General features: G+C 40.6%; 1 protein-coding gene across 1 annotated transcript in view; it reads right to left on the bottom strand.

Moving 5' to 3' along the window:
* EFHC2 (EF-hand domain containing 2) overlaps positions 1 to 21,462 on the bottom strand; it is a 201,003-nt gene that overhangs the window by 168,340 nt on the left and 11,201 nt on the right. Inside the window, exon 3 of the mRNA XM_030806505.1 lies at positions 1,415 to 1,603. Coding sequence (XP_030662365.1) covers positions 1,415 to 1,603 — 189 coding nt within the window. The remainder of the gene's footprint in view (positions 1 to 1,414; positions 1,604 to 21,462) is intronic.

Raw genomic sequence — 21,462 nt, 5'->3', positions numbered from 1 at the left:
GAGACAGGTACTGAAAATAATCCAAGAAAAGAATATTGGCCCATGTTGAAAGGAGAAATGGTTTCCCAGGAAGGAAGCCTCCCTGTGGTCTGTTATATTACTATAAGTGTCAGAACTAGGCTTCAAAAAAAAATGTGCACTCTAATTGATCTACCCTATCACAGATGATCTACCCTATCACAGATGACATGGGGATGTGTCAATTTGAGGACATTTTAATTAGAATCAAAGTACTGCCAACCAATCCATGTTAAAAGCTGCTAAAAACCACCTGGTAAACTTAGCATGCTATGGTTTCAATTCTTTATCTAGTCCTGAACTATCTTTCAATCACAGGACCTAAAATAATCTAATAACTAGTTCTTTCTGGAGAACAGGACATTGGGCTGTGATACAGGGCTATCTGATAAACACAGCATATCCATATAGCTGGTCGCCTTTTCTTTCCTTTGATCTTAGCCTTTTTAAAAAATATTCAAATACATTCCCTTTTCTAACTGCCAATATGTCCATATGTATATGTGTGTGTATGTGTATAGAAATATACATTAAAAAATTCCAACTCTTGTCTAATAATGGCATCACTTCCTTTCACTATTCTTCTTGCCATATCACATTTTAGCCCTTAGGGATGGGGAATCATTACTGTGGTTTATTACTAATTAGTATGGAGAAAAGAAGAGAAGGCATTTTTCCATTTCTATTTAAAGCCACATTCAGACTCAGACACAATTATTTAGTCAATGGCAACTCAAAAGTGACAATCTGACCAGACTCTTAGTGTCTATAGGACAGATTATCCTGTCCAGTGAAGGAGATGAGAGAAAGGTTAATAAGCATTAGCCAAGAAAGATAAACATTTGGCATTCTGCAACCAACGTGCCTGATAAAAAAGAGCAGAGCAAGAATAATTTTTCTTTGTTTAGGATACTTTTGTTCTTGAATTTATCTTTTCAGAAGAACTAACCTTAGTCAAAAGAAGCAAAATTTCACTCAGGAGGAATACATTTAAGAGATCTATTATATAACACAATACTATAGCTAATAACAATGTATTGTACACTTGAAAATTATAAGACAATAGTGTTTTCATCTCAAAAAAAGAGAAGCACATGAGGTAATGCATATGTTAATTAGCTCAATTTAGCCATTCCATAGTGTATACATATTTCAAAACATCATGTTGTACACCATAAATATATACAATTATGTTTGTCAATTTAAACAAATAAAGACAAGGGGAGAAACACTAAAAATAAAACACTAAAAATAAAGGCAATAATAAGTAGAAAAGGCAAAAAGAAAAAGAACTAGCCTTAACATTTACACTGAAGACTCCTACTTTCTCAAAACTAAATTATTTAGCATCTGTAAAATGCTAAGACTGCATTCCTCCCAGTGTCATGTGACTTACCTGTTTATCAAAGGCTACCCATGATGGTACATCACTTCCATCTCCTTTAGGATATATGCTACATTTCGGCTTTATCTTTTGCCCCAGAAGTGGTTCTCCACCTATTCCAGGCTTTTCATCACTCACCAACATCATAACATTGTTGCAAAAGCCCCAATGTTGGGATTTGTGAAACTTCTCCTTTCCCACCTGTGAACATAAGAGACAACATAAAATAGCCAGTTACCCTTTATGACTTTTCTAACCTGTTTGTAAAATGTCAACACATTTTCTTACCATGTATTTTTCCCTCACAAAATGCAAATAAAGCGGCAAGTAATTATGATCAATCTTTATCCATAAAGTTGTGTCACATTCTTAAATTTAATTCATTTTAATCAATTCAAAACATTGAAAAGCAATAAACATAAACCTAATGTTCCATGCTATATAAAACATTAAAAAATGACTATTACTGCAAGTAAATATTTAGAACATTAGCTTGCTAATTGGTCTTTCCTACTTGTTTGCCAAGAATGCAAACAGCGAAAAAAAAAAAAGAAAGAAAAAACTGCTCTGCTTCAGAATAAAAAATGTATGTAACTGTTTTCCACAGAAGTCTAAACATTATTTTCACCAAAACAGAGAACAAAATCTTTTCCTCATTAAAGTTAATGTAACAGGAAATTCTTCAGAGCTGACATTCTCCTTTAATTGCAAAACCTTAACTCCCACCTTTTCTGGTGATCTGGAGAGAAAAGAGAAGCACAGATACAACTAGCAAGGGTTGGCAAGGACATGGCCAGCATCAACATTTGTGCACTGCTGGTGGGAAGGTAAAGTAGGACAATCACTCTGAGGAGTGATGTGGCAATACGAGCAAAGAGAGAGGCATATATGTCCTATGGCCTAGCCAATCCACTCCTACAGAAGTATCTTGTCTTAGGCACAAGGAACTGCATATCAGACTATTTGTTATAGCGTTGTTTGCAAAAGCGAAAAATAGGAAACCACTGAAATGTCTACCCAATAGCAGAAAAGATACATCTCTTTATAACATGGAATATTAATACAGAGTCTAATGTGTAATATATCAATATAGACAAATCTAGGCCGGGCACAGTGGCTCACGCCTGTAATCCCAGCACTTTGGGAGGCTGAGGTGGGAGGATCACCTGAGGTCAAGAGTTCAAGACCAGCCTGGCCAACATGGTGAAACCCCATCTCTACTAAAATTAGCCAGGCATGGTGGTGGGCACCTGTAATCCCAGCTATTTGGGAGGCTGAGGCAGGAGAATAGTTTGAACCTGGGAGGCGGAGGTTGCAGTGAGCTGAAATCATGCCACTGCACTCCAGCCTGGGCAACAAGAGCAAAACTCTATCTCAAAAAAACAAAAAAACAAACAAAATAGACAAATCTCAAAAACTGTGAGGCAAAAAATATAGGTAGCTGAAGTACACATAAAATTTCACAACACATATATAAAGCTGGAAAATACTCAAAAAACACAGTAATATTTATGGATAATACATGCATAGAAATGATAAGCAGCAAATTCAAGATTATATAATGTTCATGATAATAAATGAACACTCATATGCCCCACAGCCCTGCATAAAAAATAAATACCTCAGAGACAACTGAAGCTTTATCTCAGAGCTCATAGCCCTGCCTCCCTTATCCAGAGGTAACCATTATCCTGAATTTGCTTCTTTAATGTTAGCATATTGCCCAGGACTGTATATAGCCAGGGCAATAGCCTCTTGCAAAACATGATGCCTTGGCAGAGAAGTCTGATAGGGTCAAAAAGACCTCATTTCCTTTTGTGGTAAAGGCAGCCTGGAAGAATGAGGAACGCCTGAGCAGCCCTCCCCAGGGGAGTCAGGGCCAAAACAGCTGCCTTGGGCAGATAACAGCCTAGCTCTAGGGCTGGGAGAGGAAAGCTAGATGCAATGGTTAGGATGGTAAGCTGTAGCTGGCTCTGCCCGTTAGGAAATCAATTGTCACTACCTCCACAATTCCCTCCACTCTGTCTCTCTCTCTGTCTCTGTCTCTCTCTCTCTCACATATACACACACACACACTTGCTCACACATACAATCAGATCACCACAAGTCAGTCCCAGATCCCCATAAAACAAAGCAAAATTTGGGTTTCAGAAAATGAATCGTGGAATAATATAGAATTTAATAATGATATACTGTCTCCTAAAGCAAGTAACTCCGAGTAATCACAAAGTCACCTCGAACCAACAAATGTTTCTTAAGTACTTACTATAGTCCTAACTTTGTGCCAAATATATGAGTTAAAATAAGCATAAGACTCAGCCCCTGCCCTGAAGAAAAAAACCCACAATCTTGCAGAGGAAGCAAGATTTAGATATATGAAATGATACCGTTTGGATGTTTGTCCTCTCCAAATCTCATGTTGAAATGTGATTCTCAATGTTGGAGGTGGGGCCTGGTGGGAGGTGATTGGATCGTGGGGGCAGATCTCTCATGAATGGTTTCGCACCATCCCCCTAGTGATAAATGAGTTGTCGCTCAGTTAGTTCACATGAGATCTGCTTGTTTAAAAGTCTGGGACCTCCCCCTTCTCTCTCTTTCTCCCACTCTCACCATGTGATACACTGGCTCTCCCTTTGCCTTCCACCATGATTGGAAGCTTTCTGAGGCCCTCATCAGAAGCAGATGCCAACACCACACTTCTTGTACAGCCTGTAGAACCATGAGCCAATTAAGCCTTTTTTTTAATAAATTACCCAGCCTCACGTATTTCTTTATAGCAACACGAGAACATCCAAATACAGCAACCAACTAGAAAACAGTACAGCTACCATTTTTGACCGCTTACTATGAGCTGGATGCTTTACTAAGGGTTTTATATCTCGTTTATTATCTCATTTCATTATCACAGAACTGTTTTAGCAGTGTTATTACTGCCATTTTTCCAATGAGGAAACCAAGGCAGAGAGAGGGAGACTGGCCCACCCAAGGTTACACAGTAACTAGTGGAGCCTGCATCTGAACCTAAGATCATGTGACCCTAAGCTCTGGTATGTGTATGGCTAAGTGTATGGCTGACTAGAGCCATACACTAATGTGCTGGAGCAGTAGTGTTGAGGTTCTATGGATAACTGGATACTGTCTTGGGCCTGGAGGAATGAGATGAATTAGATAGGAGAGGAGAGGCAAGGATGTTCTAAGCAGGGTTATGAGTGATGTACTGCAGCTGAGCTGACAGCACCTAGGGAGAGGGGCGAATCTAGTAAAAAAGAAAGTCAAGGTCAAGTTTGGAAGAAGGATGAGCCAGAGTAGAATATATAAGGAGGACTATGTCATGAAAAGTCTCTCATGTAAATATCTTAAAAGTCTCCCTCATCAGGCCACTGGAATATTTACTAAGGCCTAATACCGGCCAGGCCCTATTCTAGAGAGTATGGTATAAAGATGAAGTCACAGCCAGCCTTCCCCCCCCGAGGAGCTTTCTCCACTACTCACAAGTTTCCTCCATGGATCTAGGTTTCCATAATGATATGGAAAAAACCCTTGCCGCCATTAAAGGCCTCACTCAGCTACCTGTCCCCCAGAATTCCACAATTCGTTCATGTGTACCCTCCTCTTTGGTCAGACCACATCTTACAGCTTATAAGGTACCTTAATGTCTATTCAAAGTCATGTCCCTGGTCAGACGATACCTCTACACAAACCCCTCTCCCCACCAAGGGTCAGCTCACATCCCACTACATAGTCATCCCTTCTACAAACATCTGGTGAGTATCCATTGGGTGCTAAGTTGTGAGAGACTTTGGGGACATGGCCTTGGGCAAGCCACAGCTCCCAACTCTAGAATAGAAGCCAGTCTCTATGGCTCTGGATTTGGCAATGGGTTTCATACATGTGGCACCAAAAGCACAAGCAACAAAAGGAAAAATAAATTGGACTTCATCAAAATTAGAACTGTGTGTCAAAGGATACTATCAAGAGAGTGAAAAAACCCATAGAATGAAGTTTGGGTGAGGTGGCTCAAGCCTGTATCCCAGCAACACTTTAAGAGGCTAAGCTGGGAGAATCACTGGAGCCCAGGAGTTCAAGACCACCCTGGGCAATACAGTGAGATGTCATTTCTAAAAAACAGAGAAACCCAGAGAATGACAGAAAATATTTGGAAATCATATAAGGGTCTATTATATAGAATATATAAAGATTCTTACAACTCAGCAAAAACACAAACAATTGAATTTAAAAATGGGCAAAGGATGTGGTAGACTGCCACGGTTACTACTTGAGACTGTCATTACAACAGTTACTACTGTTAGTACTTGAGACAGTCATTACAAGAGTTACTACTGTTACTACTTGAGACTGTCATTACGAGACTGAATGAAGGGGGACAAACATAGAAATGAAAACTTAAGACAAAAGAAACTTTTAAAGGAAGGGTCTGGGGAATAAGAGAGCTCCCTGCTTCTAGTGAGCAAAGGCAGCCACCCCCCCCCCCCCCCCCCCCCCCCGAGCTTCCACAGCCCTTCGTATTTATTGGGTAGAATGAGCACAGAGGAGGAGGTAATGATTTGTCAGCTCCTTAATTGATCACAGGTTCATATTATTACTAACAGGCTTCAGATGTACCTAATCACAAGAAACACTGCACTTGGGGCATAACTGCCCTCAGCATTCCTTCTGGGTGGCAGACGCAGTTTGTCAGTTTGCCAACATTCTGCATTTATGAGAAACAGTTTGCTGTTTACTCATATAGCCTCCAGTGGTATACTGAGTTGACCACGACCCTCATTCTTTCAGCCAGTAACGAAAGGACTTGAATAGACGTTTCTCCAAAGAAGATATACACATGGCCAACAAGCACATGAAAATATTTCCAATGCCATTAGTCATTAGGGAAATGTAAATCAAAAGTACAATGAAGCCAGGCACAGTGGCTCACACCTGTAATCTCAATACTTTGGGAGGCTTAGGCAGGCAGATCATTTGAGTCCAGGAGTTTGAGACCAGCCTGAGCAACATGGTGAGCCCTTGTCTCTACATAAAATACAAAAATTAGCCAGGCGTGGCAGTGCATGCGTATAGTCCCAGCTACTCGGGAGGCTGAGGTGAAAGGAGCGCTTGCGCTCATGAGGCTGAGGCTGTACTAAGCTATGAAGCTATGATCGCACCACTGCACTCCAGCCTAAGCAACGGAGACCCTGTCTCAAAAATAAATATATACATATATATATACATACATATAATGCGATAACGCTTCACATTCACTAGGGTGGCTATAATTTTTTAAAAATGAAAAATAAATGTTGGTGAGGATGTGGAGACATTGGAGCCCTCACACCTTGCTGGTGGGGATGTACACTAGTATGGCTACTGTGGAAAACAGTTTGGCAGTTCCTCATTAAGTTAAACATAGACTCATATGATCCAGCAGTTGCATTGCTCAGTATATTCTCAGGAGAATTGAAAACATACATCCACAGAAAGAAACTTACACATAAATGTTCATAGCAGCATTATTTACAATAGCCAAAAGGTGGAAACAACCCAAATGTCTATCAGCTGATGAATGGTTAAACAAATGTGGTATATCCATACAATGGAATGTTATTCTGCCGTCAAAGGGAATGAAGCACTGATAACGTGCTACCACGTGGATGAACCTTGAAAACATTATGCTAAGAGAAAAAAGCCAGATACAAAGGGCCACATATTATATGATTCCATTTATATGAAATATACAAAATAGGCAAATTCATAGAGACAGAAGGCAGATTAGTGGTTGCCAGGGATTGGGAGGAAGAAAGAATGGGGAGTGACTGCTTACTGGGTACAGGTTTCCTTTGAAGTGATGAAAATTTTCTTGAAATAGTGGGGACAGCTGCACAGCATTGTGAATGTACAAAATGCCACTGAATTGTATAATTTAGATGGTTAAAATGGTAACTTTTATACTTTGTGTATTTTACCACAATAAAAAAGAAAACCCCAGCCAGCATGAGATTCACACACCACAAATGAGCTATATGATGACCAAGCCCAGGGATGGGCAGATTCATGAGGCCTTCCCTGACCACCAGCCCCTCGTCGTGTACATGCACCATAATATGTGCACATACTCGTGTTTGATTTGTCTCCTCAACTAGGTGAAACATTTTTTAAACTCTGGGACCATGGAGTGTATTTCTTCCTTTTTCTACGTCCCCTCACCATCTAACATATTGCTGCAGATACAGGAAGCCCATAAAACTTGAGTGGTAGATTCACTGGTTGCCAAATTGAACATTGTGGTCTGGATCAAATAGGCAACAAGGAGCCATTAAAGTTTCCCGAGGGACACAGGGACAATATGAGGCAGCACGTCTGAAGACAGATCCACTAAGAGTGGGCAGGGTGGGCTGGAAGGGGGAAGGTCTGAAGGCAAAAGACTTTTTTTTTTTTTTTTTTTTGAGATGGAGTCTCACTCTTGTCGCCCAGGCTGGAGTACAGTGACGTGATCTCAGCTCACTGCAACCTCCGCCTCCCAGGTTCAAGCGATTCTTCTGCCTCAGCCTCCCAAGTAGCTGGGATTACAGGTGCCCACCACTACACCTGGCTCTTTTTGTATTTTCAGTAGAGACGGGGTTTCACCACGTTGGCCAGGCTGGTCTCGAACTCCCAGGCTCAAGTAATCCGCCTGCCTCAGCCTCCCAAAGTGCTGGGATTATAGGCATAAGCCACTGTGCCGGGCACAAAAGACTTTTAAAGAGGCCACTGCCATATCTTAACATGAAGATCTTCAACCAATCTTAAACTGAAACTGATTAAGCAAGCCACAGCATGCCAACCCTTGCGCTAACTATCTCTGCACACAAACACCCAGGCCTCACTCGTTCATCTTCCTCTATCCTCTTCCTTTTGATTAAGGCAATGGTAAGTCTCAATTTGGTAGTACTGACTATGCCTCCCAAATACTTGCCTATAAAAAAGAAAGCAGGCCTCAGGCTCCTAACTTTTTGTAGGCATCAAATCTGAAAACACTGTTTTGTTTTCATTTCCTTTTTTCTTACCATGACCTTCCACTTAGATCAAATGATGTGGTTTTCATTTATGGTAAGGATATAAAGTTTCCCTTTTAAATATGTTTTAGTTTTCCAAAAGTGATTCAATTCACAGAGAGATATTAAGTAAATAATGGATTGGTTGGCATGTAGATATATTTTTTAAATTCCAAAGATAGCATGTATGCTTCTAAAGTTTCACAGCCTTTGACCCTATCAAAAAAAGTCACAGGAGTAGATAAGTTTTTATTTATTTAATTTATTTATTTATTTATTTTTATGAGATGGAGTCTCACTCTGTTGCCCAGGCTGGAGTACAGTGGTGCAATCTCAGCTCACTGCAACCTCTGCCTCCTGGGTTCAAGCGATTCTCCTGCCTCAGCCTCCCAAGTAGCTGGGATTACAGGTGCATACCACCACAACCGGCTAATTTTTGTATTTTTAGTAGAGACGGGGTTTCACCATGTTGCCCAGGCTGGTCTTGAACTCAACAGTCTCAGGTGATCCACCCACCCTGGCCTCCCAAAGTGCTGTGATTACAGGCATGAGCCACCGCAACTGGCCTGGAGTAGGTAAGTTTAAAGCACCTGGGAGGAGGGCAGGAATTAAGAGACAGAGAATAGTGATCCAGGAAGCAATGTGACCCTTGGGACCTGTGTCACATCCACAGTGTTCAGGAGCCTGGAGAAGAACAAGGGAGAAGGCACTGGGATTAACTGGCAGGCATAACAAAAGGGCTGGTAGTAGACTGAAGATACTTAGAAGGCTCTGACTAGAAGACAGAGTGAAGTGGTGGGATAAAGCCATGCAACTAAGCAAACAAAAGTGACTGCAGTCAATTTATGATTTCCATCTTCACGTGGGCCCTGTCTCTCCTTGCAGTACTGGCTTACTTGTGTCCCTGGTAAGTCAGTGATCAACAGCATTAGCCTCTCCCTTCCATGGCCGCCTTTCAATGAACTCATAAAGACACTCAAGTCTTTCACCTCTTAGAGGAAGAAAAGCCTCCTTCAGCGCCCTTAGTCTTGCTTTCATTACCATCTTGACTCCCTCCCATCCTCTATCTTCATGTTTCACAAAACAGTAGTCTGCAGTCACCGAGAGTCCCTTCTCCCCTCTATTCACTCCTGCACTCTGGATTATCATACAACCTCCCCTGTTAGACCTTACCTGGCAGGACACCACATTATTCTGGTGTTTGAAAGGTCTAGAGTCCTCTAACTTGAGATATGAGGTTAAGAGTATAAACAGGGTCCAGTGCCTTAGAGGTTTAAGGAACACTGGATTTTGTTTTGAGCAGGGCATAGAAAGGATCGCTCTGGCCACAATACAAAGAACTGGGGATATTGCAATAGTCCAGGCAAGAAATGATAGTAACCTAGACCAGGGTAATAGAAGTAGAGACAGTGGAAGTGATCAAGTTCTGTATGTATCTTGACGGTAGAACAAAAAGGATTTACCAATAGATTAGATGTAGGGTGTGGAAAAAGAGATGAGTTGTTAACAACTCCAAGTATTTTGGCCTGAACAACGAGAAGAATGGAGTTTTAGGTGCTGGGATGTAGAATGGTGGGAGAGAACTTAAATGAGAATTCTGGAGGTAGGAGGCAGGCACAGGAGTCCAGAATTCTATTTTGGACATGTTACATTCAAGATACCACTCAGACAAGCAAGTAGAAATGTGGACTAGCAGGTGGATATGGGAGTCTGAAGTTCAAGCAAAAAGTTGAGGCTGGATATAAAAATTTGATATACATCAGTTGATGGATGGTATTTAAGGCTACAGTGCTGGAATGAATGATGATAGTGCAGAAAAGAAGTCCAAGACTGAGATTTAAAATATCCCAATGTTACGTGATCAGGGAGATGGGGTAGAATTAGCAAACAAGACTAAAAAGGGGCAGCTGGTAAGATGGGAAGAACACCAGGAGAGTTTAGTATCATGGAAACTACGTGAAGAAAGCATTTGAAGGAACACACGACTAACTGTGTTAAATGCTACTAATAAGTCAAATGAAGACGAGGTTTGAGACTTGACCCTCTGATTTGGCAACATGAAGGTGGCTGGTGACCTTGACGAGAATGGTTTCAGCAGAATCATGGGGATAGAAATAGCTTGTGAACCATATGGCTCTTTGAACAGCTCTAGGTAAGGTATTGCAAATCAAAACTCTTGAGTTTCTAGTATTTATAATTTCCTTAAAATAACCCAAGCTCAGAAAAATGCAAGAAACAAATAAAAGATCATCTAAATGTCATCTCTTAAAGTCTTCTCTGACTGCCAGAGGCAGAACATTCTGTTCCTGCATAGATCTTCTATTAAAGTCTGGAAGGTTACCCTGTCTTTAACTATTTAGGAATTTACCCTTTCCCCTCCCCCACCCCCAGCTGTATCACCAGGGCCAGGCCAAGTGCCTAGAACAGAGAATAAAATGTTTTTTAAAAAATAATACACGTGCTCCTTGAAAGGGCAGCAGTGGTACAGACAAACAATCTCACAAGGTTCATTCTTGATTCATTCATTCTATACCCACAATTCCTGTACAGCCATCACTGTACTCAGCATATTATGGTATAGTTTCCTGTTTATATACTTGCATTTTATACTAGGCTTTGTACTTCCTGACAGTAAGGACTATAGGGCCTGGCACATAGTAGGTGTTCAATGAGCATCTATCAAATGAACAGAACATAAGCTGTGGATTATTTTCAAACAATCAGATATTGTCAGCTGATCTTTCCCTGTTCATGTTACCTGGCTTAGACCCCCTTAAATCTAATAATCAAACATTTGGAATGGAGAGCAGCACCAGGGAGTAATAGGGTCATAAAGGATAGGACAGGAGATCTGGCATCAGAAGCTTGGCATTCACCTTCCAGCTTTGCCTCTATGGGCCATGTGATGCTGAAGCAGTCACTTTACTTCTCCAGAGGCTTGCCATGTCTAAAGTGAGAATAATAATACCTGCTTCACGAGACAGTGGTTAGGACTAAGTGAGAGAATATCTGTGCCTGTGCCTGCCTGTTAGCATTTATTATTTTGTTTTCTCAAGAGGAAGGACTTAGTATTGGCTTTTAGAGAGAACTGAGTCAGAGCTCCAATAAAAAGGGACCAAGTACAGGAGATCGAGACCAGCCTGGCCAACATGGTGAAACCCTGTCTCTGCTAAAAATACAAAAATTAGCCAGGTGTGGTGGCACGCACCTGTAGTCCCAGCTACTCACGAGGCTGAGGCAGGAGGATCACTTGAACCTGGGAGGTGGAGGTTGCAGTGAGCCGAGATTGCACCACTGCACTCCAGCCTGGGTGACAGAGCAAGACTCCGTCTAAGAAAAAAGGGACCAAGTATGACTCCCTTATTAACCAGCCCAAGAGCTTATATGTTCTTTTCCACAACTAGATTTATAGATTTATCTCCACTTTTATGACATTATTGGCCATAATAATATTTGCTCCATGAACATACACAAATTATCTGATCTTCATTCCTGGCTTAAATGTCACTTTTAACACTGTTCCTCTTAGTTCCATGGAAGCAGGGCCACATGTTAAATGTTGAATAAGAAATATTCAACATTTAACACAGGGCCTAACAGGTATGAGTCAATAGTTCTTCAACTTAAACATACTATCTATTTTTAAGATTTATTTTTTGGGCAACCCACTGTAGCAAACAGCTGACCCTATGTATATAGATTAGGGTTATAGGAATTCAAAGGAGTATACTATGGAGCAGTCGATGCCAGAGAAAAAATCATGTAGAATTTGAGTCTTAAAGTGAACCTTGAACCATGCACTGAATTTCGGCAGAGTAACAGACACTGAAACATGTTGAAGGACCAGGACTAGACCCAGCTAGATACAGGGGCATTTCCTACACTATTGGGACATGAACTTTGAAGAGTTAATGTGGAAATTAATCCATAGAGAGCCTTAAATAGCAAAATCAGACACTTAAACAACATCTTACAGGGTATAAGGCTCATTTCTGCTAGTATTTCTAAAGGAGGCTGAAGAGGTGGATTGAAATTCAAGAGCTCTCCACAAGGCTAACCTTCCTTTCCTAGTCACCACCACAGCTGCAAGAGAAAGAAAAGGGGCTGGAAAAAACAAGGGCAAAAGAGGTATGCCTGAAACTGCCTTTGCAAAAATTATGACAGTAAAAGAAATGTGACCTAACTGACTCCATCCTGCTTCTAACCTCCAAGCTGCTCTTGTTCATTCCTGGACACAGGCCGAACTAACTTTGGGAGGAGTTGATAGTTTAAATTTGAAACAAATATGATAACAGCCCCTCCCCAAAACAAACCCCTGCTCCTTGCTTGGGGACCAGATCGCCTTTGTAAAAATAATAAATTAGCCACAAGATTGGAAATTATGGCTTAGGAATCACGCAGCCAGAGACCACAGATTTCTAACCTCCCCAATTGCTCCCAGAGATAACATTACTATTATAAAACCTAAGACTGGTGTTCAAGATAATTTTCAGGCCCTGCATTCTGATGGATCAGCTGGAACCATCCAGACAGGTAAACTGGCTCATCTGTTCTGTGGCCCCCATCCAGGAATTGACTCAGTGCAAGAGGGCAGCTTCAATTCCCTATGATTTCATCCCCAACCAACCAATCAGCATTCCCCATTCCTTAGGCCCCTGTCTTTCAAACTCTTTTAAAAACTTCAGTCTCAAAATTTTCAGGGAGACCGATTTGAGTAATAAAACTCTGGTCTCCCATTTAGCTGGCTCTGAGTGTATGAAACTTTATTGCAATTTCTCTGTCTTGAGAAATCGGCTCTATCTGGGCAGTGGGTAAGAAGAACCCATTGGATAGCTACATGCTTGCTTCTTTGAGGGGCAGCAACCACTGCACACCCACCCCCCCACCCCCCACATACACACATACACACACACACACACACACAAAATTGCTACAAACTCTTACCAGCATATCTTTTTCCAGCTATAATAGTAACAATAACTAAGAATATATGATGGGGCCTTTTAATTTTAAACATTAAAATCCACCAAGGCCAACAGAGTTGTGTGGAAGCATGTGGGGCCCATAAAATCCAACAATGCTACAAAAATTGAGGAGAAACCAAAATATATCAAAGTCAGAATGCAGTTCATTCAACCAAGTTGCTGCTAAATTTATGAGCAAATTCTCCACCCAAAGAGTATTATCCAGATACTTGTTAAATATTTCCAATTCTCTTGCTAAATAAAATAAAATCAGCCACGCCTAATTATTTAAAACAATGCTTTTAGCATGAAAGGAACTATTACTAAAACCTCTCCAAAACTCTTGGCTTGTGAGTTGTGAATTCACACATTCAAACTCAAAACAACAAAACACACACACTTTTTTTTAAGTTCAGTGATGCCAATTGCTATTGTTATTCTAATTGACATAGCATGCAAAACTCCATTTTCGTACTATTAGAGTATTAGCTTGAAATTTCAATTCAGAATTCTATACCTTAGAAACTAACACGTTGAGAATTTGTTTGATATGATGTAACAGTCCATAGGGCACTTGTTTAAAATGTTTGCCCCCACGCACACACACCCCCACACACTTACACAAACTTGAGATTTGCCATTATAGCCTCTTAAGATGGCATAGCAACCTGCCTTTGCCATAGTGACTGTGAATTGGTACTCAGTCTCAATTCAAGGAAATTAGCAAATGTCTTAGCAAATGATAAAGTTAGGAACATAACTATTCCTAGATCCTAGATCAGTGCTCCTTGGCATCTCAACTCCCTGATTCCCATTCCACCACTGTTGGAAAGGTGGAAGCCAAATCCAGACTCTGCTTCATATCAAATTAAAAGCTAAAATCAGCACCCCTTCCTCGTTGCTAAAAATTGGAAGGGCAATTTTATCACATGCATAAGTTGATTAATCAGTTAGTTATCAAGGCCGCTACAGAAACCATAAAGTTAATCGAAACTGAGAAGCTGGCTATAGTCATCTACATCAGGAGTTGTTGATCTGTTTGCAACCTCTATTTCAGAACTCCAGCACAGCAGTCTCTTGTCTCTTTCTAGCCTACACTCAAAAGCCCAGATGCTTGACAACCACAAGACAAAGGCAGGTAGTGTGAGGTGCTTGGTAAGAATGGGACAGCTTACTAGGACCACCATGAGCTAGATAAGCAAATATAAATGTCATTTCTATTGCCACAATAGCTAACAATTGTAGCACTGTTCTAAGCACTTTAGAAACATTAAACTTTTTTTTTTTTTTTTTTTTTGAGACAGGGTCTTGCTCTGTCACCCAGGCTGGAGTGCAGTGGCGTGATCACAGCTCACTGTGGCCTTGACTTCCTGGGCTCAAGCTATCCTCCCACCTCAGCCTCCTGAGTAGCTTGGGACTACAGGTGCACACTACCACACCCTGCTAATTTCTGTATTTTTTGTAGACACGAGATTTCACCATGTTGCCCAGACTGGTCTTGAACTGCTGGGCTCAAGTGATCTGCTCACCTCGGACTCCCAAAGTGCTGGGATTACAGGCGTGAGCCACCATGTCCGGCCACATTAAATTCTCTTAATCATTGGGAGTATTAAAGGCTGGAAAGGGGAAGGAGAGGAGGTGGGGAGAGGTTGGTTAACAGATAAGAAATTACAGTAGATAGATGAAATGAGTTCTGGTGTTCTGTAGTACTGTAGGATGAATATGTTTAACTATAATTTATTATATATTTTCAAAAAGCTAGAAGAGAGGATTTTGAATGTTCTCAACACAAAGAAATGATAAATATTTGAGGTGATAAATATGCCTGATTTGCTCATTACACATTGTATACACATATGGAAAGACCACTCTTTATCTCATATATACGTACACTAAAAAAGAAAAACCCAACAGAAAAATGGGCAATGGATTTGAAAAGGCACTTCGCAAAAAAAGGAAATGGAAATAGCCAATAAACATACTAAAATATAGTTAACCTCATTAATAAATGAGATATGCAAATTCTTTTAATGCTCTTAATCCTCAGAGAGAAAAATCTCTGAGTATATTCTATCATCATCCCTATATACATAAGGAGTCTGATTTTTTTTTTTTTTTTGAGACAGTGTCTCACTCTGTAGCCCAGGCTGGAGTGCAGTGGCACAATCATGGCTCACTGCAGCCTCGACCTCCTGGGCTCAAGCGACCCTCCCACCTCAGCCTCCTGAGTAGCTGGGACTACAGGCGCATGCCAACACACCTGGCTAATTTTTGTATTTTTTGTAGAGACGGGGTTTCACCATGTTGACCAGGCTGGTCTCAAACTCCTGGGCTCAAGCGATCTGCCCACCTCGGCCGCCCAAAGTGCTAGGATTACAGGCATGAGCCACTCTGTGTCCGGCCTAGATGGGGATTCTGAGAGACAGAGTTTTAGTAATTTGCCCAAGGTCACTCAACTAGTATAAGTGGTGAAGCCAGGAATGCAAACCCAACACCTGAGCCCTTAAGCAATAGGCCTCATATTCTTTGTGCTTTTTTGAGAAAAGTAATAGATGTCTCCTTGTTTAAGCCATCAGGGTTGAATTGTTACTTTTGCTTTTGGCAAATATAATAGCAAAAACATCTACCATGACCCGGAAGGGAAGAAATAGACCAGATAATTGGATCTAGACTCAATCCCTTAAAAGCTGGGGAAGTATTAAAAGAGAGTGCTGTAGAAATCCCTCTACAGTCACTAGCAGTTACTGGAAATTTGGGAATTGAAGAGAGACAGTTAATATTTAATATTTCAATAAACGTTAAGAAAACTTATTTTTCTATTTTTTTGAGTTAATAGAAAATTTGATACGGAATTATCTAAAACTATCATTCTTACATATTTCTGCCTGATCAGGTTCTGGACTAATTTGCTTCTATTCTGTGAATAGTGTGGGGTTTTTTCCTCCCTCATCTAATATTTATTTTAAAAATTCATTTATTCTTTCCTTTTTTTCTGTACTTTTATGGAGAAGAAAAAATCATTCAGCAGATACTGTGAACCTCCCAGAGAAAATAACAAAATTGCCTCAGGTATAGTGGGACCTAAGAGTGTAAGACTATAAGAGCATGAAAGCCATCATTACTTATTAATTAAGCTAAATCACTCAAAAACTAACCCCAAATGTGCAAATTAAAAAGGCACGTCAAAGAAAACCTCAAACATTTTTTAAGCTAATTTCCTCTCTTTCTAAAACTAACTTGAAAAAGTGTTGTGCTCAAGATTCTTAGCCATCAACTCAATATAACAATAAGATTGATTTTATATATTTAATAACGTATTTAAATCAGTAGAGTGAAAAACAAAATTTAAATCAATAAGATCTGGAGATCTGCAGAATCTTTCTCATAAGGGTCTGATATTTTTGCTCTAAATAATTCAACTTAAGGCACCAATCAATAAAGAGAATTCTAAAGATTTTACCCAAAGTAAGTTGAAACCACTGGCTCATGGTAGCTGATTCGTGCAGCCATTCCCAAATTCCTTCTCCCTTGCAAGTCTCCATTTTAAAACTCCAGAAAAAGCTACACACTGCACTTGTTTCCTCTGCCTCTTTTTAGGAGTCTGTTTTGGAATTCTACGAAGGATTTTTGCTCTCTTGAGCCAAGGGACAGATGCAGGTCACGTTCCCCTCATTCACCTCTTCTTGCCTTGAAATGTACATATGATCCCTGGAGCTGCAGCAGCCATCTTGGGATAATGGGCAAGATTGCAGAAATGCTGGCTGAGACAATGTTGAGCCTCTAAACATGTGCCAGCAGCCACCTACCTCTGAAGCAAGAGAATAGGGTCTGGAGGCAGGGAACCTAAGGCCAATTCACGCTGACTTCTTAGAACTAAATCAAAAGGAAAACCACAACTTTCCACACCTAAGTAACAAAAAGACCCAAGGGAGGCTACTCCCTTAGCAATCTCCCCATGACCCCCACCTTTTTCTGCGTGGCAGATGGAAAATTGAAAGTATCTAATTGGCTGCAGAAAGCAAAAAGTATCTCTGATTGATTGCAGAAAGTTTGCATAGGAGTGTAACTATGTAACTTCACTTTAGCCTCTGATTGGTTGCTTTCCACAACCAATCAGATGCTTGCACAGGGTGTAACCTTTGTAACTTCACTTCAGCCTCTGATTGGTTGCTTTCCGCAACCAGTCAAACTGATTGCTGGGCCACTACTTCATTTACATAGGGTCTATGTCAAGTAACCAATGGGAAGCCTCTAGAGGGTATTTAAACCCCAGAAAATTCTGTAAAGGGGCTCTTGAGCCCCTATGCTCCGCCTGCTCCCAGACTGTGGAGTGTACTTTCATTTTTAATAAATCTCTGCCTTTGTTGCTTAATTCTTTCCTTGCTTTGTTTGTGCATTTTGTCCAATTCTTTGTTCACAATGCCAAGAACCTGAACACCCTCTGCTGGTAACACCTCCAGGCTTCCTACTTGGTGAAAAAAATAAATCCCTGCTTGTTTAAGCCTCTATTAGTCAGGTATTCCATTACTTTCAGGAGAAAGCATTACAAACTAACACATGCAGTCTCTAAAAGCTATCTTTTAATTTTTTTTTAGCAGAATAAGATTATTAACTGATCTAAAGAGTAATTTTCTTTATATATTAGGAAAAGCAAAAAAAAAGACAAATAATCTTGACAAAGAAAAATAAAGTAGGAGGAAGAACTGAACCTGATATTAAGGTTTACTATACAGATACAGTAATAAAAACTGTGTGGCAATGGCAGACAGATACAGCGACCAATGGAACAGAACAGACAACTCAAAAGACAACCCACACGAATATTCTCAAATGGTTTTGTAAAAGATTCAAAAGCAATTCAATGGAAGGATATCCTTTACAACAGATGGTGCTTGAGCAACTGGGCATCTATAGGCCAAAAAAGTTCATCATGACCTAAATCTCACACCTTAAATAAAAATTAACTTAAAATGGATCACAGAATTTTTTTTTTTTTTGAGACAGGGTCAAACACTGTCCCCCAGGATGGAGTACAGTAGTGTGACCACAGCTTACTGCAGCCCCCATCTCTCAGGCTCAAGCCATCCTCCCACTTCAGCCTCCCAAGTAGTTGGGACCACAGCTGCACCCCACCACACCAGGCTTTGTTGTATTATTATTTTTGTAGAGTCAAAGTCCCCTTATGTTGCCCAGGCTTGTCCTGAACTCCTGGCCTCAAGCAATCCTCCCACCTCAGCCTCCCAAAGTGCTGGGATTATAGGCGTGAGCCACCATGCCCGGCAGATCACATTAAATATAAAATGTAAAACTATAAATCCTTTAGAAGAAAACAACAACATAGGAGGCCAAGCACAGTGGCTCACACCTGTAATCTTAGCACTATGGGAGGCCGAGGCAGGTGGATCTCTTGAATTCAAGAGTTTGAGACAAGCCTGGGCAACATGGTAAAACCCTGTCTCTACAAAAAATAAAAAATAAAAAAATGAACCTGGTACGGTGGTGCACACCTGTTGTCCCAGCTATTGGGGGGCTGAGGCAGGAGGACTGCTTGAACCTGGGAGGTTGAGTCTGCATTGAGCCAAGATTGTGCCACTGCACTCCAGCCTGGGCAACAAAGTAAAACCCCATCTCAAAATAAACCATCACAGGAGACAATCTTCATGATATAGGGCTAGGCAGTGAGTCCTTAGACTTGACACCGAAAGTGCAACTCACAAAAGAAAAAACCAATAAATTAGACCTTATCAAAATGAGAAACTTTGGCTCTACAAAAGATACTGTTAACAGGATGAAAAGATAAGCCACAAACTGGGAGGAAATATGTGCAAACCACATCTCAAAGGACTAGTATTCAGAATGCATAAAGAATTCTCAAAACTTAACAGTAAAAAAAAAGGCTGGGCACAGTGGCTCATGCCTGTAATCCCAACTACTTGGGAGGCTGAGGCACAAGAGTCACTTGAACCTGGGAGGCAGAGGTTGCAGTGGGCCAAGATCATGCCACTGTACTCTAGCCTGGGCAACACAGTGAGACTCTGTCTCCAAATAAATAAATAAATAAATAAATCTTAGTAAAAAACAATCCAATTAGAAACGAGCCAAAGACATAAACAGACATTTCACTTAGCTGGATATACAGATGACAAATAAGCACATGAAAAGATATTCAATTACTTAACCATCAGAGAACTGTTAATTAAACCCACCATGAGATATCACTACACACCTATCAGACAGCTAAAATAAAAATAGTGACAACACTAAATGCTGACCAGGGTGCAAAGAAACTAGATCACTCATATATTGTTGGGAATGTAAAATGGTAATTTGCTCTCAAAAATAGTTTGATAATCTTTTTATAAAATTAAACATGTAAGTATCAAATAACATGCAATTGCACTCTTGGGCTCTTATCCTAGAGAAATGAAAATGTATGCTCACACAAAAACCTGTACATACATGTTCACAGCAGCTTTATTCATAATAGCTAAAAATTAGAAATAGCCCCAATGTCCTTCCAAAGGCAAATGTAAAGAAATTGTGATACATACATGAACTACTACTCAGTAGTAAAAATGAATGAACAGTTGATATATGCAACCACCTGGATAAATCCCCAGGGACTTATACCAAGTGGAAAAAACAAATTCCAAAAGGTACATACTTTATGACTCCATTTATGTAACATTTTGAAATAGCAAAATTTTAGAAATGGAAAACAGATTCGTTGTTGCCAGGGGTTAGGAATGGTAGGGTTGGGGGAGTTGGTGGAAAGGAGTGAAGTGTGGTTATAAAAGGACAACATGAGGAATCCCTGTGGTGATAAGACTGTTTTGTACCTTTACTGTGGTGGAAATGTATACATTTCATCACATGTGTAGGTTAGACTAAATACACACACACAAACATACAAATGAATACAAGTGAAGCTGGGGAAATCTGAATAAGATCAGTGGAGTATATCACTGTCAAGATACTGATTGTGATATTACACTATGGCTTTGAAAAATGAGCTGGACGCTGTAGCTCACACCTGTAATCTCAACACTTCAGGGGGCCAAGGCAGACAAATCGCTTGAGTCCAAGAGTTCGAGACCAGCCTGGGCAACATAGCAAGACCCTCCAACTCTAGAAAAAATAATTTTTAAAAATTAGCCAGGTGTGGTGGTGTGCACCTGCAGTCCCAGCTACTCAAGGGGCTGAGGTGGGAGGATCGATTAATCCAGGGACGTCGAGGGTGTAGTGAACTATGATCATGCCACTGCACTCCAGCCTGGGTGACAGAGCAAGACCCTATCTTAAAAACAGAAAGAAAAGAAAAGAAAAGAAAAATGTTACCACTGGGGCAAATGGGGTGAGGGTTAAATAGGACTTCTCTGTATTCTTTCTTAAGTGAATCTACATGTTATTTTACAATTATCTCAATAAAAACTTCAATTTAAAAAAAAAGGAAAGAGAAGGTCCACTTTCCTTGGTCACTAGGAGAGGCTCTACTCACGTGCCTTTTATAAAGTTTAGGTCTGAACACAGGTGAGCAACAAATGACTAAACTCTAACCGAAATGATATGGAAATAGTCCTGTAAGTGATTGAACAAACATCTGTGCTTGAATTTAACAGAACAGTATGTTTCAATTACCAAATTCATGTGAAGAAGAAAAGGTAGTCCAAATTACAGTTAAACCATGCAATTGACCTAAACTTCCCCCCACCCCCAACCCCGAAAAAAATCTAGCGGTTTTGACCATTCCCTCCTTTGGGATGTCAAACGTATCATTAGGAAAGCAAAGAATTTGTTTAGCCTTCAGCTGGTCAAGCTGGTCACTTTGCCACACTGGAGTTGCGAGGTAGAATTTGAGCACCCAGGGGCCTGGGTAATGGGGAAATAAGAATGCCCACCCCTCAATATCCTTTGCTTTAGGGAATCCCCCCTCTGCAAGAAGTTGGCCCTGCCCTTTCTGCAACTGTAGAAACAGAATAAACTCCCCCAGGAAATGGCCTAAGAAATCCCTTTACATATGTACCATTAGCATAGCTGGAATCCTACTGAGGGGAGAATGGTCTCC

Source organism: Nomascus leucogenys, chromosome X, assembly GCF_006542625.1.
Source record: "Nomascus leucogenys isolate Asia chromosome X, Asia_NLE_v1, whole genome shotgun sequence".
Lineage (NCBI taxonomy): Eukaryota > Metazoa > Chordata > Mammalia > Primates > Hylobatidae > Nomascus > Nomascus leucogenys.
The sequence above is the reverse complement of the archived record's forward strand: the minus strand, read 5'-3'. Positions and strand labels throughout refer to the sequence as shown.